Genomic DNA, 19,084 nt, shown 5'->3' with positions numbered 1-19,084 from the left:
ATCTCCCGGGCTATTTAAAACAGCCCGAGGCCCCCACTCATACTGGCCGCGCAGCAGAGCTGAGCGACTTCCTCCCTGCTCGCTCCATGTGGCTGCCGGCCCCTCCCTGCAGCCCCTGGGCAGGGTGGGTCTGTGCCCTGCCCCAAGTACCCCTGCAGCCAATGGGAAGCTGTGGGGGCGGTGCCTGGGGGTAGCAGCACATGGAGACTCCTGACCTTCCCTGCCTAGGAGCCCCAGGTAAGCGCTGCACCCCTCTACCCCTTCCCAGAGCCTGCACCCCCTCCCTCCGTCCCCCTCTGGCCCCAAACTCCTTCCCAGAACCTGCACCCTGTCCCTCTGCACCCCCTCCTGTCCCCAAGCTCCCTTCCAGAGCCTGCACCCCCACCCTGCACCCAAACTCAGTCCCAGCACCTGCACCCCTCATCCCCTCCTGCACCCCCAGCCCCTGCCCTAGCCTGCACACAGCACCCAAACTCTGTCCCAGAGCCTGCACCCCCACCCCCTTCCCACACATCCCCTCCTGCCCCCAAACTCTGTCCCAGAGCCTGCACCCCCACCCCCTTCCCACACATCCCCTCCTGCCCCCAAACTCCCTCCCAGGGCCTGCACCCAAACTCTGTCCCAGAGCCTGCACCCCCACCCCCTTCCCACACATCCCCTCCTGCCCCCAAATTCCCTCCCAGAGCCTGCACCCAAATTCCCTTCCAGGGCCTGCACCCAAACTCCCTTCCAGGGCCTGCCCCCCTCACCCTCCCCCGCACCCCCAGAGCCTGAGCCCAGCACCCAAACTCCATCCCACAGCCCAACCTTTCACCCGTCCTGCACCCCAGTCCCCTGCCCCAGCCCAAGGCCTGCACCCCAGACCTCCTCCCCCCACCCAAACTCCCTCCCAGAGACTTAGGCAGGTGGGGGGCAGAATTCTGGGCACCACCAAAATTTATACAAACCTGCCACCCCTGGTAGTAAGTACAAAACACTGAATAAATGGTGAAAGTGATGTGCAGCCAAACATTACGTGTGGACTAAAAGCACACTTATGAACACACATACACACACACAGAGCAAATAATACAAACTCACCGGCCACCACACCATTTTATGTCCAGCCAGGAAGAATCCTCCCACTGTCCCTCGGTTAGACAAGAACATGGCCTGGAAAAAGAATGACTGGTTAAAATTTTCAGCTCTAAAAGGCAAACTATAGCCTGATGGCATAAATAACCAGGGCATCAATGAGAAAGAGGAACCAATATAATGCCCAGAAAGGGCCAGGGGAGAAAGATTTTGAAGGGAATAATATGACCTACCAATGACTGAGAAATGATTCTTATATCAATCTATAAATTAACCATTTCAAGCTTTATTGCTTCAACTTTCATTACACAAAGCCTGCAAAACCCAAATCTAAACACTGCACATGTTAAATACAACAAACTATACAATAAAAATAAAACACAAGAAAGGCATCACTGACCAAGGGCCTTGCCTGCAAACTGTCACTCATGGGAGCACTCCTGAAGGTGAGCAGGCCTCAAAACTGCCGATATAGCGAGTTTTATGTTCATGCACTAGAGATGACATACCTAGCTTTCTTACTCAATACTAGAGTGCTCCAGAGTTTCCCTGCAGGAATCTACTGCATGGCAATTTAACCTTTCCTGTTCTGATAGGATTGCCAAGGTACCCATACTTGTTAGCCTTTCTTTACTTCCACCGAGTAGCCAGTTAGGAATTATTTCCCTTACTCTCATATATCTATCAGGAGTGACTTTACAGGAAGTTTCCTTCACATATTTCACAGGGCCTGATCCAAAATCCTTTGCAGACAATGGGATCAGACCCAGAGAGGGCGTAAGCAAAAGTGAGCCAGATCGCAGATCCTAATATAGAAGCAAGAAAATAAACAAACAGGGACATGTTTCACTACATACAATAGTTGAATCAATATTTGTCTAATGGAAAAGGACAACACTGGTGGAAAGACACATTTAACATTAAACTTCTTAGCAACTATTCAAAACAAGTAGAAACTTCAATGCTCCAGTGCCTGAAATGCCACCTGCCAGCCCTCTTCTGCCCCAGGAGTTTATGTTACAAAGAATTACAGTCAATAATAAATTACAATAATCACACTTCAGGTCAGATTGTACCTTTAAGGCACAAGCCTGGTTCCCTCCCCAAGATGCAATGGAAGTGTTTCTGCCACAACACTCCTTAGAGGAGAGCATGCTGCACCCTTCTGAGTCAATGGACAGCTTGGCTGGCTAGAATGGGCTGATGAGGGGGCCTCCTCCCCATTCTTCCCTGCTCAGCTGAGGTTGCTTGCACCTCAGGGTGCACTAGGAAGAAGCAGTGCTCTCATGAAAGGTATGGACCCTCAATTGTGTTTTGCTTCTATGGGACGGAAAATAAATGGACAGCCTCTCTGGTACAATCCAACCCTTGGCCTCCAATACACTCGGCCAGAGGTACAGGTGCAGGTACTTCACATCTTCTAAGTGCTGAACAAACTTTAACTAGTTCATTGGCCTCAAAAGTTAATCACTTTTCAAAAGTCTGACAGGCTGCTAGTGTGGAAGATTTTGTCTGCAGCTGCTGCTCTGTTCTATGGCATGGACTCCTGGGTTATTTCAGGGGAGTGCACAGGTCGGTCACCGAGGGGCAGGTTTCCCTGACTCATTCTGGTTAACTGCTGGCTCTTTCCTCAAGGGACTAGCAGCATTTTCCCCAAGGACAGTCTCTGATCTCTCCTCAGATAGAATACACAGACTCTGTTCCTGAAAGGGATCTCAGCTCTTCAGTCAAGTGACACACTAGTGTTTTCCACTAGGGCAGCATCACAACAAAAACTATCTCCCTTTTTCCTTTGAATGTTTCAGTATCTAGACCTACTTTACCCATTAGGTGTGAAAGAACTGGTTTTTCTCTAAGGGCTTGTCTACACTAAGAATTTGTTTGCAGCCACCTGGGGTGTGACTCTATCCTGCATTAGCCTGCCATGGACTAACTTCAGTGAAATCCTGTTGATGGAAAGTTGTCATTCTCCTGTGTCCAGACCTTGTCTGTGCTCTCATCCATTTCATATCCATCCTGCAGTAATGCCCATCTGCCACTCCATTACCACCTCTCTTCCACCTTTAGCTCTATTCCAATTCCCACCATTTGCAACTTCGTCCAGTACTCATCCCCACCTTCCTAGCACAATCAACCTCACTGCAATCCCCATTTATCCCACCTCTCACACTTCACTCCAATTCCTACGCCATCATGAATTCCCACTGCAGTTGCCTCTGCTCCAGGACCCCATCTCCAACCATCCACCACCATTACCATCCCATTCCCACCTCCACCCCCACTCTGTACTTCACCAGGTCCCCACCTCTAATCTGCTAAAAACTGCACTTCACCATTATCCAGATCTCCATCCATCAGCCATCTCCTGTAGTCCTATCAGTACAGATATCCCTCCTCCACCTTCACTCCGAGCCACATCTATGCTCCCCTCCACCACAATCTCATCTTCTTCACCCCCAATCCAGGCCTCATACCAGGTCCTACTTCCCCAGTACTTCCCAACATAATCTCCATCCTGCCACCTTTTAATCCACACCCCCAATAAAGCAGCAGGCAATTTATACATTTTAATTTATGAAGCCATTTTCCTAGAATCCAATAAACTATATTTTCATTAAGAAAGAAAAATCCAGACGTACCCACATTCCCACTGCCAGGGTTACCAAGAAATAGAGGACTATGACCAAGATGTCTGCAGCATTATTGATTTTTGTGGAGGAGTCCATCCTGCTTGCTTCTTCGGTTCCCTTCCTTCTCCTATCCTTAGATCACCGTTTGCAGACTTGAGATAATGATAAACCCGTTATTCCCCGACGTTTTGTTTAATGTTTAACTTCAGATTCACTTATTTCCTATGAGGTGCAAGTTGAAGCTGGTGCTTTTTCTTGAGCTGTGATTCCCACCAAAAACCTGCTCCTGTATTACAACTGTTGCAGTTTTCATAGGCAAAGGAAGTCCCCAGTTCACATCCACTGCAGAAGGTACTCAGTGCACTTGTAGCCTGAGAGCAGGTGTCTGGGAAGCAGTGAGCTGTAGAAGGAGTGGCGTGGACATAACATACTCAGTGTACGTACCTCACTCTTTGTGGATACTTTTTCTGTAGTGGTGGCTCCTGTAAATCTGGTCATGGAATGAACTGTTTCCTTAAGAACAGGATGCTTACCAAGACCAAAGGAAGAGTGACCTGACAGTTAGGGAAATGCCACGGTTCTCTGAGCTGACACTCCTGCTATGCTATCCCTCATTCCAACAAGAGTACATAATGGAGGTACAGCCCAGGATTTCTGGGAACAAGACAATAGGAAGTCACTTTGATCTCTTACATCCAGATATTTACAGATGTGTCTGAGCCATAAAGAACTGGATAAGGAACTTGCTGGACCGTTAATGTTGATTTTGAAAAGCCTTAGAACCCTGCGGAAGTTCCAGAAGACCGGTAGAAAGCTAAAGCTGTGCCAATATTTAAAAGGGGCAAACTGGATGGCCCAAGTAATTGTAGGCCGGTCAGTCTGACATCGATCCTTAGCAAGATAATGAGTGACTGATATGGTACTCAATTAATAAAGAATTAGAGGTGGATAATATAATTAATGCTAATCAATATGGGTTTATGGAAAACAGATCCTATCACATTAACTTGATTTTTTTACATGCAATTACAAGTTTGGTTGATAAAGGTAACAGTGTTAATGTAATACAATGGCTCTCAAACTTTCCAGACTACTATACCCCTTTCAGGAGTCTGATTTCTCTGGTATACCCACAAGTTTCATCTCACTTAAAATCTACTTGTATACAAAATCGGACATAAAAATACAAAAATATCACAGCACAGTAATACTGAAGAAGTGTTTACTTTCTCGTTTTTACCATATAATTATAAAATAAATCAACTGGAATATAAATAATGTACTTATATTTCAGTGTATAGTATATAGAGCAGTATAAAAAAAGTCATTGTATGAAATTTTAGTTTGTACTGATTTCACTAGTGTTTTTTATGTAGCTTGTTGTAAAACTAGGCAAATATCTAGGTGAGTTGATATGCCCCCTGGAAGACCTCTGTGTACCCCTGGCTGAAAACCACTGATGTAATATACTTAGACTTCTGTAGGCATTTGATTTGGTATCAACCACATTTTGATTAAAATCTAGAACAATATACAATTAACATGGCACACATTAAATGTATTAGAAACTGGCTAACTGATAGATCACAAAATGTTACTGTAATGAGGAATCACCATCAAGCAGCTGTGTTTCCAGCAAGATCCCACAGGGATCAGTTTTTGGCTCTATGCTATTTAACATTTTAATCAATGACCTAGAAGGAAACATAAAACCATCATTGATAAAGTTTGCAAAAGACTCAAATTGGAGGAATGATAAATAATTAAGAGGACAGGTCCTGGATAGCGATCTGGATCACTTGGTAAGCTGGTCACAAGCAAACAATATGTATTTAAATATGGCTACAGGTAAATCTACACTTTGTAGGAACAAAGAATGTAGGTGGTACTTAAAGGATGGACAACTCTCTCCTGGGAAGCAGTCACTCTGAAAGAGATTTGGGAGTAGTGGTGGATAATGAGCTGAGTGTGAGCTTCCAGTGCGCCACTGTGGCCAAAAGGGCTAATGCAAACCTTGTGAGCATAAACAAGGAAACCTCAAGCAGGAGTAGAAAAGTGACTTTACCTCTGTATTTGGCACTGATGTGACCAGTCCTGGAATACTGCATCCAGTTCTGGGGTTCACAATTCAAGAAGGATGTTGATAAATTGAAGAGGGTTCAGAGAAGAGCCATGACAACAATTAAAGGACTAAGCAGACCTTATAGTGGTAGACTCAAGGTGATTAAATCTATTTAGCTTAACAAAGAGCAGATTAAGGGGTGACTTGATAACCATTTATAAGCACCTACATGGAGAACAAATATTTAATAATAGACTCTTCAGTCTCTCAGAGAAAGATATAATGTGATCCAATGGCTAGAAGTTGAAACAAGACAAATTCAGATGGGAAATAAGGCATAAAACTTTAACAGTGAGGGAAAGTAACCATTGGTACAATTTACCAAGGGTCATGGTGGATTCTCCACAACTGGCAATTTTTAAATCAAGATCGGATGTTTTTCCTAAAGATCTTAAAAGGGTTTGGTGGGGAGTTCTATGGCCTGTGTTATCCAGGTCAGACCACATGATCACAGTGGTCCCTTGTGGCCTTGGAATCTACAAATAACAAACAAATAAAGTTGAGATTCAGATATCAACATCGTGGAAGTGAACACAGTTCAGCTGTTCAGAACCAGGGTTTTTCCTCTGCCCACTGTCACCAATTATATAGTTCTAATTCCAGATGCCAATGGCCCCAAAGTTCAGCAGTGCTTAGGTCTGGTCCCATCTCCCATTATTTATTCTTTCTTGGGCTTCAAAATTAAATGAAACAAAATGACCTGATGCAAAAGAGAACTCAGATGTGGGGCAGGTTGTGACTCAGCAGAGTTTCTAAGTCAGTCAGAAACAGACCCTGAAAAGGGAAGTTTCCTTTGGAGATTCCTGTGATCACCTCTGATTGAGCAGGAGGTGGGTATCACAGTCATGATCAGAGGAGTGCAGGAAATGTAGGCAATAGGCCCAGGCATGGGTGGCGGGTGCCATAGGCTGGCGGAGGCTGTGTCTCCCCAAACAGCCAGGCGTGGCCCTGCCCACGCTCCACTCCCAGTCCCTCCTCCTGCTTCACGCTCTGCGTACAGCTCCAGTCCCCCAGTGCTGGCTCTGGCTATGCCACCTGCCATCCTGGCGCTCCCGGTCTGGGGGAGGGCTGCGGGCGTGTGCCACCCACCCTCCTGGCACAAGGAGGGCTAGCCTGGGATGGGGCCCAGTGACTGCGGTGGACAGGGGGGAGAGACTCTGAGCTCCAGCGGGAGAAGGGGCGGGGCCTCGGGCAGAAAGGGCGGGGCTGCGGGCTAGCCTCAACCAGCCGGAAGTTCACACACCACCCATGGGCACAGGTACAAGAATTTCAGGGCTCTGGGGATATTTTGAAAAAGTGTTGTCTCTACCTCTACTTTGCCCCATGCAATCACAATTCATTTACAGTTCAGTAGGCTGCCTGCCAAAAACTGATTGCCTCATGGCATTTATCCTAAACAGTACACACAAAGCACAATGGGCTTGATTGTGATCTTATACAGGTTCTACATCATTGACTTTAGTGGAATTACTCCAGATTTTCAGTAGTGCTTGGAATCCTTTCCAAGCTATAATTGTTCTATGACAGCTAGTCTTTTTTCCTGTAATTAGTAGCTAAACAGGTGAGAGCGTCTATATCTAAAAGATCATCAGAAAGAACCATTCATCTGAAATCACAGAGTAAAAGAAGAATTCCATCTTTCTCATCTATACACTGCAATGCAATTTAAGCACCTACACATTTACAAGACGCTGTCCTCCAATATTTTAGGCACCTCTTCTTCAGCAGTCTGAAACCTCAGTTTGTTCTATAAACAGGTTGTGAAAATGCTACTTTTAAATCCAATAGGGAAAAAATAATCCTAAAAGCTGGTGAGCACCCACAATTCTACAACCTTTTGTAACCACAACCTCTCTTGTCGTCTGCTCCAGAGAAAAAGGTCTTATTTACCAACCCTACTTACCAGGCAACGGTTTGTCTAAGACAGTATCATACAAAGGCTGATGCAAATAGATTCCCATGTGTCCTTGTAACACAAATTGTTTCGTTTTCACTCATTCTTAGTTCATGAATTGAATTCCCGTTTCAGCTCCTGTAGCCACAACCAATTCTGCCAAAAGCAAATAGTAGGTTGTTGGACCTGTTTCTCCACGGCCTGGCGCCCTGAGTTGTCATCCACCCCTGTGCAAACCGTCAATAGACTGTAAGATGCTGCTATTGGTGTAAATGACTGTAGACTTCTGCTTTACACTCACGGCACAGGAGAGACTCAGACCCCAAGAATTAATAATCACACAATTCACATCTTTACCTGTGGTGGCTGTATTGGTTTGGTTCTGCTTTCTCCTTGTCAGGTACAGATGTAACTGAGACACTCATTACAGTGTCAGGAAAAGACTGGCTGTGATCATCACAATGCTTGTGCCTCCATATCCTCCAGAGCCTGCAGTTCATATGGAATCCTACAGAGGCGTTGTACTCAGCACTGCACACAGCCTCTCTCTCTCACACACACACACACACACACACACAGCACAAAGTCAGCCTGTGGAATTCACTGACACGCAGGTACTCTAGCTGATCTTAAAAAAAAACCTGGCCAACAACAACATTTGTATTTATTCATGCAAAGATAGGAGCAAATAAAGTTCCTGCTGCAAAAGTGGGAGCTTCTCAGCAGGGGGCAGGAAATAGACTTCCACCCCACATTCCTCGGCAGGACATTCACAATTAGCTAGGTCCATTACTGGACATTTTCATCTTCCTGAAATACCAGCTCCAAAACTGGGCACTACTGGAAGCAGGACACCAGACTTGAGTGACCAGTAATCTGATTCACTATGGAAAATCCTACATTCCTTCTTATGGGTCCATTTCAATTCCCTTTAAGTCAGAGACTTTCCATGTATATTAATGGGAGTGGGAGCATTCTCTATAGACCAGAGATGGGCAAACTACAGCCCGGGGGCCCACATTCAGCCCTCCAGATGTTTTAATCCGGCCCTCAAGCTCCTGCCGGGAAGCAGGGTCTGGGGCTTTCCCTGCTTCACATGGCTCCTGGAAGCAGTAGCATGTCCCCAATCCAGCTCCTACACATAGGGGCAGCCAGGGGGCTCCACACGCTGCCCCCACCCCAAGCGCAGCCCCCGCAGCTCCCACTGGCTGGGAACTGCAGCCAATGGGAGCTGCAGGGGCAGCGCCTGCACACAGGGCAGCACGCAGAACCGCCTGGCCACGTCTCTGCATAGGAGCCAGAGGAGGGACATGCCGCTGTTTTGGGGAGCTGCTTGAGGTAAGCGCTGCCCGGAGCCTGCCCCCCTCCCGTGCCCCAGCCTTGATCCTACCCTCCAAACCCCTCGGTCCCAGCCTGGAGCATCCTCCTGCACCCCCAACTCCTCATCCCCACCCCAGAGCCTGCACCCCCAGCCGGAACCCTCATGCCCTCCTGCACCCCAACCCCCAATTTCATGAGCTTCATGGCCTGCCATACAATTTCCATACCCAGATGTGGCCCTCGGGACAAAAAGTTTGCCCACCCCTGCTATAGACTGTATATAGCATAACGCAGAACTGGGTGAGAGTCCTGAGTCCAACCTATGCTGACTGCTTCTCTCTGGATTCAGTTTGGTGGATGCTAATCCATCATGGAGATGACACACTCAGGGGTAGATTAACTCGAGCCTTGCACAGGTAGGGAAGAGGGTACAAAAAGCCACCCTCTGCCCTGTGCCTCTGTTTACAATTAAAGATAATGGATTTTTCACCTATAACTGTAGAGACAGAGAAATTCTGCATCCTCCATCTCAGAGACAAGCTGCCAGCATGCTTGTCTTCTGAAGGGGATGGAGCACAGCCAACCTGGTTGTTAAATGCTGAAAGAGAGACTTTTGGATGAGACAACCTTTATGAGTAGGGCCCTACCAAATTCACAGCCATGAAAAACGCATCATTGACTGTGAAATCTGGATTCTCCCTGTGAAATCTTGTCTTTTGTGCGCTTTCTCCTCTACTATACCGATTTCACAGGGGAGACCAGAGTTTCTCAAACTGGGGGTCCTGATGCAAAAGGGAATTGCAGGGGGGTTGCAAGATTATTTTAGGGGGGATTGTGGTATTGCCATCCTTACTTCTGTGCTGCCTTCAGAGCTGGGCAGCCAGAGAGTGGTGGCTGTTGGCTGGGCGCCCAGCTCTGCAAGCAGCAGCACAGAAGTGTGGCAATACAGTACCAGGCCATCCTTATTTCTGCGCTGCTGCTGGCGGCGGCTCTGCCTTAAGTGCTGGGATCCTGGCCAGCAGCCGCTGCTCTCCAACCGCCCACCTCTGAAGGCAGCGCCAACACCTGCAGCAGTAAGGGCAGCAGGGCTGGCCTTACCATGAGGCGAACTGAGGAGGCCGCCTCAGGTGCCGGACTGTGGGGTGGGGCGCCACTAGGACCCAGAGTGTAGAAAATTGTGTCTGCTGCTGGTGCATGTGGATTCTCTCTGCTCTAGATGCACAGAGATGGTGGACTGCTGTGCTGGAGGAAGGAAGGCACAAGAGACATAACAGGCAGGCAGGCGAAAAGTTGAGAGGGAATAACGGAAAGCAGCAGGAGCTGAAGGGAGAGAGAGGAGAAGGAGCCTCTTATGTACCTCTCTAAAACCAACTTCTCAGGGAGCTTCCTGTTTCCTGCTGCTTCCCTGAACCCACTTGAGGAGAACAGGCAGTCAACTGAAGTAGTAGGAGCCAGTTAGTCCCTTAAGACGCTGATAGCTCCCCTCCCTCAGGCCCTGCTACCAGCCTGCTTATTTGTCCCCTTCAACTGAGTGGTGAGAGCCACTATAGCTGGCACAGAACAACAGTCGTGAGCGAAAGAAGAAAATGCCCCTCTGGGGCAGCATTCAGAAGAAGAAAAAAAACAAAGGAAGCAGGAAGGAGCTCTCCTGAGATACATAGACACAAACGTTCACGGTGAGCCTTCCGGCCCCAGTGAGGATGTGAGTGGTGAGGAGATGCCCGATCTTACAATTAGTCAGAGTGCAGGTGACCTGGCAGCTGCTGCAGCATCCATATCTCCATCTCAAATGGATGTAACCAAGCACATTCCTGAAGAAAAGTGTAGATCAGAGAAGAGTGTGGTAGAGGCGCACGAAACAGCTGCTACTGAGTTTAATTCCTTCAGTCTAGATGATCCAGGACTGTGGACTCACTTGAGCAGTAGCCTGAGGGACTTCCTTGTACTGCATGGGCCACAGCAAGTGAAAAACTTCATGTTCCCCAAAGACAACGAAAATAGAAGTTTCCATCCAACACATTACTGGCGTGAAATCCCCAATGGTGACAAAGTGGAGAGCCCATGGCTTATGTACTCAAAACCCCAGAACGCTGCATACTGTTTTTGTTGCAAACTCTTCCAGTCTAATGTTCCACCCACATTGGGTTCCACAGGTACAAAGGACTGGAAAAATCTGTCTAGAAATCTGGCATGCCATGAGAAGGCAGCAAATCACCAGACAGCATGCCATAGGCGGAAAGAACTTGAGATGAGACTAAGGTTAAAGGCCACCATAGATGATCAGCATCAAGAGAAGATTGCATCATGGTCTCTTTACTGGCAAAATGTTCTGAAAAGGCTCATTGCCATGGTGAGAATGCTTGCTACCCAAAAACTGAGCACTGCGTGGCACTTCAGATCAGCTGTAGGTGCCAAACAATGGAAACTTCCTTAAAATTGTGGAGCTGATGGCTGAGTTTGATGCTGTACTCCAGGAGCATCTAAGAAGGGTCACCATCCAAGAAATGTACACACACCACTACCTTGGAAAAACAATTCAAAATGAGATCAGACAGTCACTGGCAACAAAAGTCAAACAGAAGATTGTGGCAGATCTGAAGTCAGCAAGATATTACTCCGTTTTTCTGGACTGCACACCTGACATCAGCCATATGGAACAAATTACTTTAATGGTGCGTTTTGTAACAACAGAACCTAGTGAAAATGTCCCTGCAGCGGTGACTGTCAGAGAGCATTTTCTAGAATTTATTGACATTGATGATACTACAGGAACTGGTATGACAAATGTGCTTCTTAAAAAGCTGGAAGATACGGGAATTGCGATAGCTGACATGAGAGCTCAGGGCTACGATAATGGTGCCAACATGAGAGGAAAGAATAGAGGAGTGCAGACACGGATCAGAGAGTTAAACCCTCAAGGTTTTTTTGTCCCGTGCAGTTCTCATTCACTGAACTTGGTGGTCAGTGATGCAGCATCAGCTTCTAGTGAGGCTGCTGAATTTTTTAATGTAATTCAAAGCATCGATGTATTTTTCTCTGCATCAACTCATTGATGGCAAATTTTGAAGCAACATCTGGGAACATCCTCTCTGACACTGAAACCACCAAATGCCTCACGATGGGAAAGTCGAGTGGAGGCGATAAAGCCTGTCAAACACCAAATTGGGAAGATAGATGATGCCATAGTTGCCATTATGGAGGATAATGTTATGACAGGAACTGTTTGTGGGAGAACAGTGGCAGAGGGAAATGGAATCACCAGAAACATATATAACTTCAAATTTCTGTGTGGCTTAGTGTTGTGGCATGACATATTGTTTGCAATAAATGTTGTAAGCAAGAGACTCCAATGTGTTGACCTTGATATATCTGGAGTAATGGAACAACTGGACAAACCAAAGTCATACCTACAGTCTTACCGGTCAGATGAGGGATTTCAAAACATTCAGAAGAGTGCACAGAAGTTGGCAGAGGAACTTCACATTGAAGCTATTTTCCCACCCATTCAAGAATACAAGAGTCACCGAAGAAGACATTTTGATTACAAGGCACGGGATAATCCCATAAGAGGCCCCAAACGACAATTCAAAGTTGAATTCTTTAACCAGGTGCTAGATTGTGGAATACAGTCAGTTGAAGAACGTTTCATGCGTCATCTGAGCTCCCTGCCTCAGGTGCCAAAATGTTGTGGGCCAGCCCTGGGTAGCAGTATCGCAATCCCCACTACAATAAACTTGCGACCCCATGACTCCTTTTCGGATTAGGACCCCTACAATTACAACACTGTGAAATTTCAGATTTAAATAGCTGAAATCATGAAATTTACTAATTTAAAAATCCTATGACCATGAAATTGACCAAAATGGACCGTGAATTTGGTAGGGCCTTATTTATGAGACAGGAGAATGTCTTGTTAGTTTAGACTCTAATATGTGTAATATGATTTCATTTTACATGTAACCCTTTGTTTCCAATATTTATGCTTGCTAGCGTTTGAATGGCTATTTTGTTAAATAAGCTTATACTTGGCTTTCTCTGTAAACAAATCTAAGTGCTGTGTTCTACAACCGAGCTGTGTTCTACATTTAACTGGTAAGCGGTGGTGTACTGTCCCCAGTGCGTCTGGTAATTCTGTGAGTGATCAAGGGCTAGATGTTGTGGAGGGATGCTCAGAGGACTCGGGGTAAGACTGTGCTTATCATGATCCTGTAAAGAGGGAGTAGGGCCTGTGGAGGCCTGGAGGGGAGTGCTTGTGTTGTCAATAGCCAGTGGAGTCAGGGAGCTGACCCACAGAGAGCACAGACAAGGCTTCCTCATGCTAAGGGCACGTGGTAGTGAGGTACATCACAACCCTGGGTATCCCCAGGAAGTGTTAAACCTCCCAAATAGAGGTGAGGGTGGGTCCAGGGCCCCTAGCAGCCCCTTCTGAGATTGAAGCATCATTGTGCTAGGTGCCGTGCAAACACAGTATGAGACAGTCCCTGCCCCAACAAGCTTACAGTCTAAATAGGCAAGAAATATGAAGGGTGAGAGAAGAAACAGGCACAGAGCAGTAAAGTGACTTGCCCAAGGTCACACAGCAGGTCACTGATAGAGCCTAAAAATGAACCAGACCATAGATTCTCAACCTGAGGGTTATGTCCACAGCACTGACATGACCACCCTTCTTGTACTTACAAGAGCATGGGTGTCGACTGTTACCAGTACGTCACATTTCAGAACACTCAACAATTAACGCAATGGGACACTGAACTAGGTGTATCTGCGGTGGCTGATAATACTTTCCATGCGCTCCCTTCCCCACCTAAGATATATGTTTCCTGATGCAGTATTATAACAATAAATGGGAATTTGCCCCTTCTGTCACAGCTACAAAAAGAAGTAAATAATGGAACAAATACTAAGAGTGGATGCAGAATCACCACCACATCACTCACAACTATGTTTATTAGGGATTTGAGGCAGGAGAGTGAGTTTGTGTGTGTTGGGGGGGGAGGTGAGAAAACCTGGATTTGTGCTGGAAATGGCCCAACTTGATTATCATGCACATTGTAAGGAGAGTGATCACTTTAGATAAGCTATTACCAGCAGGAGAGTGGGGTGGGAGGAGGTATTGTTTCATGGTCTCTGTGTATATAATGTCTTCTGCAGTTTCCATAGTATGCATCCGATGAAGTGAGCTGTAGCTCACGAAAGCTTATGCTCAAATAAATTGGTTAGTCTCTAAGGTGCCACAAGTACTCCTTTTCTTTTTGTGAATACAGACTAACACGGCTGTTACTCTGAAATAAGTCTCCACTGATACATTGCAGGGGACAGACTCCAGCAGATGACTTTCTGGCAATCCCTTCAACACAAATGATTCTCTGCTTGTTCAGGTTATAACAATGAAAACCCAATCTACGAGTGGATTTTGTTTGAAATAAACAATCATTCTTAACCAATGGACAGCTTAAGCTACTGTGGAGGCTTGGAATGCTCTGAAGCCATAAGCAATAGCAACTATATTATTATTTATTAAACTGACAGATTCATTTGATGAAAAAAATTTCAGAGGAAGAGGGAAAAGAACATAACTTGCTAAGATACAAGTCTGACATCGGTTTGATTATTTGCTGTATGGGATTCCTGGGGCATTTCAGTTGACTACTTGTTTGTGCTTCGTCCGTTTGGAAAATTAAATGATGGAAATCTAAATAAACACTGCCATCTCCTCGATGTGCAGAGTTTTGAAACCTATGGGAAAGCTTTAAGCTACGACAAGCCTCATGGGGGATTGAGGGAGAAAACCAGAGGAAATATTATTAGATGAGTGGGAGTTAGCACAGGTAGTAGTCACCCTTAACTCACATTATTTAATTGCTCCGGCAGCATAAAGGCCCCAGAAACAGCCCCCAAGGAATATCCTCAACACAAGGGGAGATCCCTGAGCAAGACACATCTCTGGCAGAATGGCCCAAAACCAACTTATCACTAGAGAGGTAGAAGAGTCCACAAATAGACCATGCATGAAATGATCAAGCCACAAGTTTTATTAGCTTGGCAGTAGGACTTTTTAGAAGAGACTGATGGATGGATTGAAACTGAAAACAAGAACAGGAAGAAAGGAACAGAAAACTGAAGGAAGGAAGGAAGGAACAGAAAGACCCAGATAGGAACTCCATAAAAGGGAAGTAATGTTCTTTTCGTTCTTTTGGATTAGAAGTAAGGATCACATTTGAGAGACTGAGAATTGGGAATAATGAATAGGGAGGAACCTTTGCTATATTAAATGAAAACCTTATAAGCAGGGTCTGGAAATAGATGTTAGCAAACTTACCCTACTGTCCAAATGTTTCTTTCAGCTACACCACAAATTTCCTTACACATTCAGAACAGAAAAAAGAAAACAGATGTTGTTTCACACTAAGTGTTACTTGTGGCACCTTAGAGACTAACCAATTTATTTGAGCATAAGCTTTCGTGAGCTACAGCTCACTTCATCGGATGCATATTGTGGAAAATACAGAAGATGTTCTTATATATACAAACCATGAAAAAATGGGTGTTTACCACTACAAAAGGTTTTCTTTTCCCTACCCCCCACTCCTGCTGGTAATAGCTTATCTCATTTATAAAAATGAGATATAAAAATGAGATATAAAAAGATCTTCTATACTTTCCACAGTATGCATCCGATGAAGTGAGCTGTAGCTCATGAAAGCTGATGCTCAAATAAATTGGTTAGTCTCTAAGGTGCCACAAGTACCCTTTTCTTTTTGCGAATACAGACTAACACGGCTGTTACTCTGAAACCTGACACTAAGTGTTGTTTATCATGTAATAGGGTGATATATAAAGTATCAGTCTAACTGAGAAAAAGAAATTATACCCATTTCTATATCTTCAGTACCACAGGCAGAGAGAGGCCAGGTCTCAGCCCTTGTGCCAGGCAGCCATCTGGCTTTGGGGTTTTGCCATAGGGCACAACACGCTAAATGAAAATCTCATGAGTCATATTTGACCCACAGACCAGACTTTAGCTGACCCTGATCTATATAGAAAAATCAAGCCTGATAACCTTGCTTCACTTCCCTCCTAAGAACTCCTTGTTGCTAGAGAACTTGCTGGGGCCTTCCTTGAACCAGAAGATGTTTCTTTAAATTCTGAAGAGGTCATAGGGCCTGGTTTCATTTAAGTCAAAGACAAAACTCCATGTATGTAACTGGTGCCATATCAGGCTAGTGATCATAAGCCATGGCACCATCACCTGCAGTGCCTCAGTGCCCGTCTTCGGTGCCTCATATTTCCGTTTAATAACAAAGGTATAGGTTCTGAAAACTGACAGGAGACACTGGATCATGAATCTGCAGAGCAACAGTCAGAGAACTCCAGCCACTAGTAAGCTTTGGAACTTGCTTTTAACATTATTTTAAGTCTGCACCTGTATTTATTTTTAACATACACATTCCTAAAAATATAGATATACACTGTGGAGCATTAACATTGTATAAATTATTAAAAGTATTGCTTTTTGTACGTTTCTGAAATTAATGCTGATGAAAGGAGCTGAACTGACAATTCTGAAGAGTAAAGTCCTCTATCCCACTAAAGTATTGGAAGCACCAACAGACCTCTGTTCCCAGTCTGCTTCATGAATTTGCCTCAACCCTTCCTTGGAGGGGACCAACCTTAATGGCAAGAGGGGAGTTTAGTTTCCACCTCCTTACGTTCCATAGCAGCTCTGGTGAGACTGTTAATGAGGGTACCAACTGGCATGATGGTGGTTTAATAATGATAGATGAAGACTGGTGGTTGTTTTAGGGCTATAGACACCTACACCTGTCTATCAGAACTTTGAACTGAGATCACCCAATTATCTCACCTATAGTTTATAATCGATTAATCATCCATCAGATGGCAATGACGTCAAGTCACTACCAACATAGACTGGATTTGACCATATAAAGTTAAAAGGAAGAAGATTCTGTATCCTGTACTTTTGGGTCACCCAGTTCCCTGTTTCTCTTATATATTCCAGAGAATCTTTTGTTTCATGTAGATTCCAATGCATCATCCTGCCCTGTCATAAGACCGCTACAACACTTCAATAGAATAATAGGGAAGAGGGAGCCTCCCTACTTTTTTGTTCATTTCAAGAAAAATCAAATGGCTAATCCATCAACATGAACCCATCAGCATCTCAGCATTCTGGCCAGAAGATATTGGAACTATATGGACACTTTGAAAGAAATATACCAGACAATACTGCAAAAAAGGACTAAACTTACACCTACCAAGATGGAGAAAGCAGCAAATAAGCTTGTACTAAATGGGGCTGGAGGTGAGGAGGTAAGACTGAAAAAGCCATGGAGTTTTGTCATGTCCTTGGGAATAAGTAATCGAATTAAGGGCAGATAAATGCTGAAGAGATAGTTTAGTGGACTCTAACCTCCATACCACAGCATACAAAAAGGACAAGAAGTGTTGGAACACAGAGTCTTTCATGCAAGGTGCCAGATAATTAGATCATTTACACTCTCATACTGTAGTTCAAATGGTGTCATATGATATAACAAGGTAAGAGTGCTGACACATGCCCTGTAGAAACCTGAATAGCAATTACAGGCAGTATTTTACACAGTACCCAAAGTTAACTGAAGCTGCTGGGAGTTGTGCCCCAATTCTGTGCTCAGTGGGAGCTTTGAGGAGCTAACCTGCAGCACTTCTAATCAGGGAACAGGAGCTCATTGGAAATAAAGCTTAGTTTCTGCTTCCTGGGCTTGGTTTTCACTAGAAAATTAAGTCACACTTGAGGACTTATTAACATACCTGAAGTTAAATATGACTTAACAGTCAGCGTAGACAAGGGCCGTTGGGTTTCAGTTCACGTCAGCAGGCTGTGGATAAAACCTTACTGAAACCAGTTACCTTTGACTAGCTGACAAAGCTACATATGACTTGTCCCCATCTACACTGACTGCAAAGTTATGTTCTACATCACAGCAGTTAAAACAACTACTCAAGTTCATGTTCTAAGATGACCTGATTTTCTAGTGAAGACAAGCTCCCCTGAGTTAATTCACTATGGGCTCTTGATTAGGCTTGATTATTCAAGACTTGTGGAGATGGCAGGCTCTTGCTGACTCCCACTGATGCTGTATAAATGAATACATTTTCTGTATAAATAAATACATATGCTGAACACAAACCCAGGTTATATCTTCTCCCTTTAGCCCCACCTCACTCCCCGCATATATCTCAGAACTAATATATCGTCAGTGGTTTTCAGACTTTTTTCATTTGAGGACCCCTAAAAATTTTCAAATGGAGGTGTAGACCACTTTGGAAATCTTAGACATAGTCTGTGGACCCCAAGGTTCCGTGGACAACAGGTTGAAAACCACTGCTCTAAACAGTACTTTTAAAAATACCTCCTGCCAAAAGAGGATGCATCTGCATTTGGGAGTGGGAAGGTTGTTAAGCTCCTTAATTCTAAAATAAGGTATGGCCTTCAATACTTCCCTCTTGATTAAGAAAGCCCCACAGCCCTCCTTCTAGATCTTGGACTGATCTTCTACTGGGTCCTTTTAATTCACCCTTCACCAGCTCCTCTCAGGCTAGCAACAAGTCTGCCATGAACAGAACTCAATGGAGTCTCTCCCCTGGTAGCCCAACACAAACCAGTTTTAAACTGGGCCCAGCCCACATTTTTACCTGGCTGCAGCTCAGCCTTCTGCCTTCCACGGTGTCAGGGTCTTTCCTGCATGAGCCTTTCTTCCTCTGTGTAGTTTCTTGAGCTTCCCCCCTTCTCAGAGCAGCAGAAAGCTGCAATGAAGCGGCTAATCCAACCCAGATGTGCCTCTTTAGTAATCAGGCTTGACTAGCCCCAAGCCTTCCAGCCCTTAAGAGGCAAAACACCCTGCTACAATAGTGTGTGCAGCCTGTCTTTCTGAGAGGAGGGAAACCAAAGATGTGAATGGTTCATATGGCAAAAGCATTATGTGGGCTCTCTCAGATGGGTACAATACTACCCATATCTTGTTTACACAACTCCATACAACT

General features: G+C 45.2%; 1 protein-coding gene across 1 annotated transcript in view; it reads right to left on the bottom strand.

Moving 5' to 3' along the window:
* The window catches only part of LOC311531363 (sodium/glucose cotransporter 1-like), a 54,255-nt gene extending 50,420 nt beyond the window's left edge, over positions 1-3,835 (bottom strand). Inside the window, exons 1-2 of the mRNA XM_084648661.1 lie at positions 3,714-3,835; positions 1,081-1,152 (exon numbers count right to left, since the gene is read on the bottom strand). Of these exons, the coding sequence (XP_084504787.1) occupies positions 1,081-1,152; positions 3,714-3,800 (159 nt within the window). The 5' untranslated portion in view covers positions 3,801-3,835. The remainder of the gene's footprint in view (positions 1-1,080; positions 1,153-3,713) is intronic.
* Positions 3,836-19,084: the final 15,249 nt, after the last annotated feature.

Source organism: Lepidochelys olivacea (assembly GCF_965140295.1).
Source record: "Lepidochelys olivacea isolate rLepOli2 genome assembly, chromosome: 15".
Lineage (NCBI taxonomy): Eukaryota > Metazoa > Chordata > Testudines > Cheloniidae > Lepidochelys > Lepidochelys olivacea.
This window is presented reverse-complemented; position numbering and strand designations above follow the sequence as displayed.